Here is an 11,201-nt window from a genome sequence, read left to right as displayed (position 1 = left end):
TTGGTAGTTGAACTGACAATGTGATATCACAGTCAATAGGACAGGCATCATCATGTGTATTTTCTATGTGTTTGCTTGCTTTGTTTACTTTCATACTATGCCTAATTATATAACATGCTTAAGTGTTTCTTGATTTACTTGCTATACATGTTAACTACTCGTGCTTTAATTGTATGCAATTACTTGTGTTTTCTACTGGGATTGAGAAGGTTTGGTAGGCGGTGGCGGTAGGATCGCATGGAGGTTAGGCTGGTGAAGGCTATAGGACAGTGGTAAGCTGATAGTTTAGAAATTCCCTAAGTTAGATAACCTGTTTAAGGATTTTGTTAAATTGTTTTATAAGTTTGGATCTTATGCTTGATGTGAAGTTCTAGGATGGAGCGGAGGATCTTTTATCACCTTTTGTATTTTGGGTTATGTTGTTGTAGACTCTCTCTCACTTTTGTATCCTTGTTGTCTTAGAGGCTTGACTATTGAGAGATAAGTTGTATAAGCTGTTTTAACTCAAAAACTCTGTTATGTCTGTATATAACTTGTCGGCCTAAACTTCACGGGCTACGGCTAGTATTCTATGACTATTATTGTTATATATATCTACATATACCTTGTTATCTTATCCTTTACGCTTTTAGTTTCGTGTGAACGCTTCACATTTTTCTATCTTTGTTTTGTGCTTTATTCCTTTATCGGGCTTCTAGTATTACTATTCCTTTATATGAGCTTTAGAACTATCGTGGCACTTCGTTATTCTTTGCCTTACGGCATGAGGTGAGGCTTAAGGTAATAGGGTATTACAGCTAACCCATTCTATGGTCAAAAATATCTTCTTGATGGTAAGGTCGTGCTCAGCATCCCACCTAAAGTGCATTTACAACAAAGAAACTTTAAAATTAGTTAAGCAAGATAGAAGATATAAACTAGCTAAAAATTTGAAACTAAGAAAAAGGTAATTACCGCCCATTTCTGAAAACATCGCTCCCTGGTTTTAGCGGGGATCTTCGTGTAGCTGGGCCAAGGATGGTCGTACATCAGCTTGATGACATTGGTCATCTCTTGAGTACACGCGTTGTTGTTCGGTGTAAACCTAACAACCCATAAAGAAGAATCAACCTAAATCTATTAAACAGGAATCATAATAATTGAAACTTAAAATAATAACCAAGCAACCAAATCAACATAAATCTACTAAACAGGAATCAATTTTCAAGAACTTTCACCCATAAAGTTAATGATAATCATTGAAACTTAAAACACTAACTAGGCATCCAAATCAACTTAAATCTACTAAACAGAAATCAATTTTCAGGAACTTTCAATAACAACCAAAATCATTGAAACAGAAAACACTAACCAGACAACCAAATCAACCTAAATCCACTAGACAAGAATCAATTTTCAAGAACTTCCAGTAACAAAGTTAATCATAATCATTAAAACTTAAAAACACTAACCAGGCAACCAAATCAACGTAAATATACTAAACATGAATCAATTATCAGGAACTTTCAACAACAACCATAACCATTGAAATAGGAAACACTAACCAGACAACCAAATCAACCTAAATTCACTAAATAGGAATCAATTTTCAAGAATTTTTGGCAATAAAGTCAATCATAATTATTGAAACTTAAAACACTAACCAGGCAACCAATTCAACCTAAATCCACTAAAAGGAATCAAATTTCAGGAACTTTCAGCAACAACCATAATCATTGAAATAAGAAACACTAACCAAGCAACCAAATCAACCTAAATCCACTAGATAGGAATCAATTTTCAAGAACTTCCAACAATAACGTTAATTATAATTATTGAAACTTAAAAATACTAACCAGGCAACCAAATCATCCTAAATCCACTAAACATGAATCAAAGAAACTTTAAGCAATAACCATAATCATTGAAATAGAAAATACTAACCAGGCAGTGAAATAAACCAAAATGCACTAAATAGGAATCGATTTTTAAGAACTTTCAGCAATAAAGTTAATCATAATTATTGAAACTTAAAACACTAACCAGGTAACCAAATCAATCTAAATTTACTAAACAGGAATCACTTTTCAAGAACTTTCAGCAACAACCATAATCATTAAAATAAGAAACACTAACTAGGCAACCAAATCAACATAAATAAACTAGACAGGAATCAATTTTCGAGAACTTGCAGCAATAAAGTTAATCATAATCAGTGAAACTTAAAAACACTAACCAGCCAACCAAATCATCCTAAATCCACTAAATATGAATCAATTTTCAGAAACTTTCAGCGATAACTGATGAGCGGATAATTTATACACTTTTTGGCATTGTTTTTAGGTAGTTTTTAGTACGATCTAGTTACTTTTAGGGATGTTTTCATTAGTTTTTATGCTAAATTCACATTTCTGGACTTTACTATGATTTCAGGTATTTTCTGGCTGAAATTGAGGGACCTGAGCAAAACTCTGATAAGGAGGCTGACAAAGGACTGCTGATGCTGTTGGAATCTGACCTCTCTGCACTTGAAATGGATTTTCTGGAGCTACAGAACTTTAAATGACGCGCTCTCAATGGCGTTGGAAAGTATACATCTAGAGCTTTCCATCAATATATAATAGTCCATACTTTATTTGTGATTAGACGACGTAAATTGGCGCTCAACGCCAGTTCCATGCTGCATTCTGGAGTCAAACGCCAGAAACACGTCACGAACCAGAGTTGAACGCCCAAAACACGTTACAACTTGGCGTTCAACTCCAAGAGAAGCCTCAGCTCGTGGATAGATCAAGATCAGCCCAAGCACACACCAAGTGGGCCCCGGAAGTGGATTTATGCATCAATTACTTACTTCTATAAACCCTAGTAGCTAGTTTAGTATAAATAGAACTTTTTACTATTGTATTAGATATCTTTGGTCTCAGTTTTATTTTATTATTCATCTTAGGAGACTATTGATCACGTTTTGGGGGGCTGGCCATTCGGCCATGCCTGGACCTTTCACTTATGTATTTTCAACGGTGGAGTTTCTACACACCATAGATTAAGGGTGTGGAGCTCTGCTGTACCTCAAGTTTTAATGCAATTACTACTATTTTCCATCCAATTCGATTTATTCCTGTTCTAAGATATTCGTTGCACTTCAACTTGATGAATGTGATGATCTGTGGCACTCATCATCATTCTCACCTATGAACGCGCGCGACTGATAACCACTTCCGTTCTACCTTAGACCGGGCGCATATCTCTTGGATTCCTTAATCATAATCTTTGTGGTATAAGCTAGAATTGATGGCGGCATTCATGGGAATCCAGAAAGTCTAACCTTGTCTGTGGTATTCCGAGTAGGATTCCGAGATTGAATGACTGTGACGAGCTTCAAACTCCTGAAGGCTGGGCGTTAGTGACAGACGCAAAAGAATCACAAGATTCTATTCCAACCTGATTGAGAACCGACAGATGATTAGCTGTGCTATGACAGAGCATTTGGACCATTTTCACTGAGAGGATGGGATGTAGCCATTGACAACGGTGATGCCCTACATATAGCTTGCCATGGGAAGGAGTAAGAAGGATTGGATGAAAGTAGTAGGAAAGCAGAGATTCAATAGGGACAAGCATCTCCATACGCCTATCTGAAATTCCCACAATTAATTTACATAAGTATTTCTATCCTATTTTATTTATCTTTTAATTATCTAATCCAATCACATTTGAATAAGCCTGACTGAGATCTACATGATGACCATAACTTGCTTCATACCAACAATCTCTGTGGGATCGACCCTTACTCACGTAAGGTATTACTTGGACGACCCAGTACACTTGCTAGTTAGTTGTGCGGAGTTGTGACAAAGTGAGACTCATGTTTGAGACCACCAAATCTTTGGAGCCATTGTTGATGATCACAATTTCGTCCACCAATTTATCTTATTTTTCCTCCAAATATTACTAGTGGATTTACTGTTGGAAAATAGAATCCACTGGTAATTACTTAACCTTATGAATTTGACATCGTTACCGTTGGTAATTCTGACAGTAAATTCGTCGCTATTCTGCGATGCTAAATTTAATGATACATCCGACCGTGTTCAACATTTTTCTCGTAGTGTCGTATTAGATATACATTCTTATAAATCCCTTAAAAACTCTATCATAATCGATTTAGTATTGATCTCAGTCTTAAAAAGGTTTAAGAAAATAATTTTAAGTTTATAGAATAATGTTTGATCTCATCTAAGTTATCTAGACTTGAGAACGCTTGTAGAAGCAATATCTAAAGTTCTTATATCAATGTTTGATCCAATCTAAGTTAAGGTTTAGCAGAAACGACTAATCTACACTACCTTGTTTGGAGTAGAAATGGTGAGAAAAAAACATTTAAAAGGTTTTTTTAAAAGAAAATCTAATGGATATATAACATTTTAGTTATACAAATAGAGATTTTGAATAATAATAAGAGTAAACATTAAAGTTTGTGCAAACGACTTTCATATTATTACACAGTTTGGTTTTGAATAAATTTTTATTAACTTTGAAAGCTTTTGAAAAAATGATTCTCACTACATATATTGATCTTTTCATACACTTTTAATAACATTTTTAATATATTTGTTGAACAAATAAATTCTTAAAACCTTTTATTTTAAGATAATTATGTATAATAAATATAATTATAAGGTAAAATAGTATCCTTATCTAAAATTTATTCCATCTAAAGAATTTGTAGTGTAACAAAAATTTGTTGAAAATCACAAGATTCAGTACGAAGTATTTTGAAAAACAATTCTGATAATAACATAATCATAATATTGGATAAAAAAATATAGTAAAAGTTAAGGAAGTTATATTTCTACTACTATTTAGTACACTATTAAATGGGCGAAAGCTAGTGCACTCCAGGTAAAGTAGGGAGTGCAGCACTCTTTAAAAGTTAACCTATTATCAAAAGTGATCAGGTAAATTAAATTTATTTATTATTGTTATTTTTTTGTTATGGGGTGAACAAACAAACCGACACTAACAAAAAAAACTAATTCGCTAGTTTAACAGAGGGCTATCTTTACACCAAAAGAAATTCAGAAAAATTTAATCGAATTCTTCCGTTACTCTGTTATTGTTGATGTGATGTCTTCAAACATTTTCACTGTTTTGTTTACTAGCAGGTGTTTTTACTATTGTTCTGTCTAGCCATAGATTTTGACGCTCTTGAACCCACTCCATTCCACCTCTACCATAATTGGACCTTCAAAGCCGAAAAAATTGCTGCCATAGAAAAGGAAGACGCTGTCTGTCGCTGCTGCTAGTTGGCTAACTCCAAACTGATTCTGTAGAAGAACCGGTCTCCATGAAGGCGCCATGATTCTCAGATGATGACGCAGTTAAAGCACAAAATACATGATAGTTATAACAAGTCCATTATCTTTTATTTCAAATTATCCTCAACTTGTACGTAATAGAATGAAAAATTAAAATATAATTTTATTTAAACAATTATTTGTATTATTTTTTATTAATTTATTCAAAAAATAATTAATTTTGAAGTTAATTGGTATAAAATATTACAGATATAAAACTAAGAAAATTTTTTATTTGTATAAGAATGAGCCTAATAAATAATTATTCTATTTAAATATAATTAAGAGTATTTCTTTCTTTATCAACGAGTTATAATTCAAATGGCATAGTCTCTATATTCACTTAAAAGTTAGTAAAAAAAAAGAATATTTCTTTTTTTATTAACTTTTTTAAACATTAATTATTTATTTTACATACTATATAGAAATAAATAAATATAATATTTATTGAATAGACACAGTTACGTAAAAAAATTTTATTGTCATAATATTTGAATCAAAGAAAAGAAAGTATTATTTTAAGAAAAATTAACAATATATTTTTAATAATATTCTTAATACAAAATAATAAATTTTAAATATTTTTTAAATAATATATATTAACTGAAATAATATAATTATCCCAAATAATATATTATAAATATAGTAAAATGACATGTTTCAATAAAAAATTATTAATAAAAAATTATATGAATTTTTGTTTTGCAGACATGTTGTTTTTAATATTTATATACTATTTTTTTATTTTGAACTTCAGCCCAATATCTGAGACTTATAAAAAAATTCTAAAACTCGTAGAAAATGGTTAACCTGATTAAAAGGTTACCTTTTTAAATCTAGACCATTCAAATAAAATATAACAAATGAAGAGTTTAGATTTAATGAATTCATAAGGTGTGCAGCACTCCATACTTAACAAGGAGCGTTGAAGAATGAGCCTATTAAATGTATATATCTTTTATAATATGTAAATTATTTATTATTTTTATTAATTATTTTGATACTAAAAACGTATATCTCATAAAAATTATAAAATAGGCGTATATAAAAATATAAAATTAGTATATATAAGATAGGGAAAGTGACAAGGTGAAATGCTAAGGCAAGAGGTGTGCTAATTGAGTGGCGAGAGGTGAGTAGTTAGCAGTTTGCTCGCAAGTGAAGCCACGTTGTATAAGCAGGTAGCGCCTAAAGGGGGCGTTGCTTTTCCGCACGCACGGAGAGAACACTCCACACCCTCTCTTTCCTCTTTTCTCTCTCCACTGTTTCCTATAAAGTCCGTCCCACTCCATTTGCTTCCCCCTCAGACACACATTGTCTCCATATTACAGGCTCAACTCAAACTCACAACAAACTCTGCATCACGAATATGGCACCCCGGGACCTACCCGCTGTTCTTTCCGGATCCAACTCGATCCAACCACTCTCCAGAGAGATCCGATACAGAGGGGTGAGGAAGAGGCCATGGGGCCGCTACGCCGCCGAGATCCGCGATCCTGGCAAGAAAACACGTGTCTGGCTCGGCACTTTCGACACGGCTGAGGAGGCTGCACGTGCCTACGACTCCGCGGCACGTGAGTTCCGCGGACTTAAGGCAAAGACCAATTTCCCCACGCCGTCCGAGATCATCAACAGCCCCGCCGCGGGTAGTCCTAGCCAGAGCAGCACTCTAGACTCTTCCTCTCCTCCGCCGCCGGCACCCACGCCGCCAACGCTCGACCTCACACTCTCCTCCTTAGCCGCCTCCGCCGACACAACTATGGTGTTCCCGGTGGCTCGCCCGGTTATGTTCTTCGAAGCGTTCGGTCGTGCTGGGATGTGCGGGTTTGACCGCCCCGTTGCCGATTTTCGACGCGCCGCTGTTGCCGTTGCTGCCTCCGGCGCAGCGCATAGCGATTCTGATTCGTCCTCGGTCGTGGATTATGAGCGTGTGCCTCATCGGAGACTGATGGATCTTGACCTCAACGTTCCTCCTCCCCCTGAGGTAGCCTGGTCTGGCGGTTAACCGTTTTATCAAGAACCGCCGGCGTTTTCTGGCCGTCATTACTCGTTTCTCTCATTTGCTTTTTGTGGTTCGTGGTAAATTTATAGCAATTGTTTTTGGAAGGAAACATAAACGCTCTCGTGTGAGAAACATAGCATCAGAGAGTGGAGTTGTGTTAGTAGCTGACTTTTGAACTCCGCACGATGTGTAAATAGAAGATAAAATAGTTAACCAAAGAAGAAGAAGCAGGGCTTCGTTTTTCTGTTCTCTGCGCTTTATGTTTTTTGGCGACGGAGAAAACGAGTATCTCACTGTTTTTGTTCATTAACGTTTCTTTATATATACAATGGCGTTTCTATGTTGATAAAAAAATTCGTTGCTATTTCTTTGTTTATTTACTCTTACGGCTGGTTTTCATGTGACGGATAAATAGACAATAATAAGAACATGGAAGAAGATTGTTTTAACTTTTAATTGCAGATGTCTTGCGATTTTTTCTTCACTGGATTAATGCGATTTGAATAATCATTTAAGGGACACTTATATATAAAGAGTGCAAAAATATTTTTTTTTAAGTTATTTATTTAATTATAATTAAAAAATATATTCTAAAAAACATAATAAATTAATAATAAAAATATAAATGATGAATCAAATTAAAAATATAAGAAAAAAATAATGACATTAATAATTTTGACTACTATATTAATTTAAACAACACTAAATTTTTAAATTTATATAAAATATTTTTTTTTCAAAATCTCAATTTTACAATAAGTTTTATTTAAATCATTTAAAAATAAATAAAAATTATTAGATTAAAAATAAAATAATTAGTAATAAGAATTGTTAGTTGATTAAAATATAGATATTCAAAAACTAGAAAAAATATTAAAAATTATAAATAAAAACTCAATTCGTCAAAAATTATTAAATTTGAAAAATAAAAAATAGTATAAAAATATAATAAAATAAAAGTAAAAAATAATATTATAAAATTTATAAAAAAATGAAATAAATTTTTAAAAAAATTTTGTTAAAAATTTAAATTTTAAGCAAATTAAAAAATTGATATTAAAATCAAAATAACAATTTTAAGAACATAGCAATACGTTTTAATAATCATAACACTTAATTTATACCACATATCAAGAATTTAATATATAATAATTTATTTAATAATCGAAATTAAACTTCTAGTTCTTTATTTAAAGATGTTTCTTTTTTGGTATCTTTTATTCAAAGACATTTCAAATATCTTTGTCTAGTTTTCGTCATTTTTTAATTATTTAAAATAGAATTAGTTAAACGTGCTTTAATTTAATTGAATTAATGATTTGTTGAGATCTGGCAGAGATGTCGCCGGCAATGTCACCATTTTTATTAGGCTTACCCATTTTTTTTGAAATTCTCTCACTCTATCATTATATTACCTCACTGTTTATGATCCGTTAGTATTTTTTATAAAACGGAACAATTAGACCTTTTATAATGATTCAATTTTTAGTATGTCATAATTAATGTTAGTAGTTACTTTAAGAATTCTAAACTAATTAAATATATTAAATATGAATTTGTATTATTTATTGAAATTGTGTTTTAATAGATGATAAGTTTAAGTAATTCAAAACATATATATATATATATATATATATATATATATATATATATATATATATATTTTGCTTGTAGACTCATTTTAATACAACATAGAGTTTTAGGCTTTTTTTTTTTATATAGAAGTTATGCATGTGTAGTGCCTCGTTATGGATTTTGGAGGCACTAGATAAATTTCTTGGACAGTTTTTTTTTATTTTTATTTATGGCGTGAAAAAATTGAACTATCTAATTTCTTTGATTAATAAATTGGGTTAACTAATCAGATGGTTTGATTTGGATGGAAGAAAAAATTTAAATTTTGGTGAAGGCTAATCAGATCGTCCGATTTTTATATATATTAATTTTTTTTTATTTTGCAAAAATCAAATCGGACGATCCGAGTTGATTATTAAATATTTTTTTGAATGAGCTTAAACTAATTAATTGTCGGGTCCGATTTATATATAGTAAACAACTTATTAGATCTCCTCTTTTTGTTTTGTTTGTTCTTCTTCTTTCTTCTGCTCCTGTATCTCTTGTCTTTGGTATGAAGTAAAAAAATTGACAGTGAAATTTCTGTTTAGGCGAGTGAGAGAAATGGATGATAGAGTCCTTTTGAAAGTATATTATATATTTTGGTCAAATTCTGTTACAAATATCTAAAGGAGTAAAATTTACTTATGAAAATCCGTTAGATGTTGTTATTCCCTTCACAATCTCATTTGAAGAACTTAAAGGTGTAATTTGTGAGAAGAAAGATTCTGAGATGTCTAGAAAAATATCATGTATTTTATACAGATATCCCATACCAGTATTTAGTGGATTCGTTCAATTTCAAACAAAATATATAACTGACGAAGCGAGTATGCAAGAGATGTTTTCAATGTATATTGAAAGTCGCGCTCAGATCTTGTTTATCGAGCTGTACATTGAATTCGAACAATCTGAGGCCGACCGAAATATTGAATGGAAAGATTACAATAGTGACAGTGAGGAAGAGTTCAAAAGTAATTATGAATTTGTTGGTCCAGACGGAGATGAAGATCAAGGTGACGACACTATGGCTCCAAACGTGAGAGACGTGGCAAATGCACTCGTAAACAAAGTACCGTTTGAGGAGCCATCTTTCATGCGAGTTTTGGATTTGGAAGCCATACATGCTCCGGAGTTTCTAGAATATATGAGTGCAAGTACGTAATTGGGACTTTTTTTATACGAAGAATTAGAATTTTTTAATAATTTATATTGAATGATGGACCAAATAGTTAAGTGATTATATGAAAATATACGCAATTAGCATCTGTTTATGTGTTTATTTAGTTAAATTTAAGGTAATAATATTTTTAGTGAGTTATTGATTTAGTTAAATATTAATTAGTATTTATTAATTAGTACTTATTTATGTCTTTTCTTTTGTTCTTGTTAAGATTGAGATAATAACTTGATGTAAAGTTTACTTATATTAATATTGATGTAGTGAATATTGGTTTACTTTTAATTTCGGTTATTTAATATTTGTGTATTAAATATTTATCGTATGACTGTCGTCGTGGCAGAAATTCCTATTGTCGCGGATGGTGAATTTAATGTGGGAATGAAATTCAGTTCTAAGGAAGTTGTTATTATGGCGATGAAAAAGTATACCATTCGAAGATGTGTAGACTACCGGGTGTATGAGTTGGAGCCGTTGACATTTTATGCCAAGTATATCCAGTATGGGTCAGGGTGTGATTGGCTTATCAGGGTTAGCATAATAAGCAGAAAGTACTGTTGGGTTGTAAGGAGGTATAATGGTAGTCACACTTGTACCAGAGCCACCATTTCTCAAGATCATTCGAAGCTAGATTCAAACACAATTGCAGAAGCAATAAAGCCGTTGGTTGATGCTGACCCTTGATAAAGGTAAAATCAGTAATTGCAAAAGTGCAGTCGAAGTTCAATTACACCATTAGCTATCAGAAACAATGGTTGGCCAAGCAAAAGACAGTGCAAAAGATATTTGGAGGTTGGGAAGTATCGTATGAAACTTTACCCATATGGTTTGAGGCCATGTGTCATAAGGAGCCGTTATCAGTCGTCCATTTTGAGACTATGCCTGCATATCAAGGCAATGACTTGATAACTAAGATCCGGGTATTGCAACGAGTCTTCTGAAGTTATTACTCCTCCATTAGAGCATTCAAATATTGTAAGCCCGTTGTACAGGTGGATGGGACTCACTTGTACGGAAAGTATAAGAGTTGTCTGTTAGTTGCAGTTTCAAAAGATGGTAACAACAA

General features: G+C 32.4%; 1 protein-coding gene across 1 annotated transcript; it reads left to right on the top strand.

Moving 5' to 3' along the window:
* The first annotated feature begins 6,219 nt into the window (after window positions 1–6,219).
* LOC112790131 (ethylene-responsive transcription factor 4) lies at window positions 6,220–7,651 on the top strand. The gene has a single exon (XM_025832377.3). It carries the CDS (start codon window positions 6,709–6,711, stop codon window positions 7,342–7,344), a length of 636 nt encoding a protein of 211 aa, XP_025688162.1. The 5' UTR covers window positions 6,220–6,708; the 3' UTR covers window positions 7,345–7,651.
* The last annotated feature ends 3,550 nt before the right edge of the window (window positions 7,652–11,201 follow it).

The sequence above is a fragment of the Arachis hypogaea genome, chromosome 3, assembly GCF_003086295.3.
Source record: "Arachis hypogaea cultivar Tifrunner chromosome 3, arahy.Tifrunner.gnm2.J5K5, whole genome shotgun sequence".
NCBI classification, from domain to species: domain Eukaryota; kingdom Viridiplantae; phylum Streptophyta; class Magnoliopsida; order Fabales; family Fabaceae; genus Arachis; species Arachis hypogaea.
The sequence above is the reverse complement of the archived record's forward strand: the minus strand, read 5'-3'. Positions and strand labels throughout refer to the sequence as shown.

Excerpts from the sequence above, each read along its gene's own strand:
- LOC112790131 (XM_025832377.3), top strand. The coding sequence starts at position 6,709 with ATGGCACCCCGGGACCTACCCGCTGTTCTTTCCGGATCCAACTCGATC.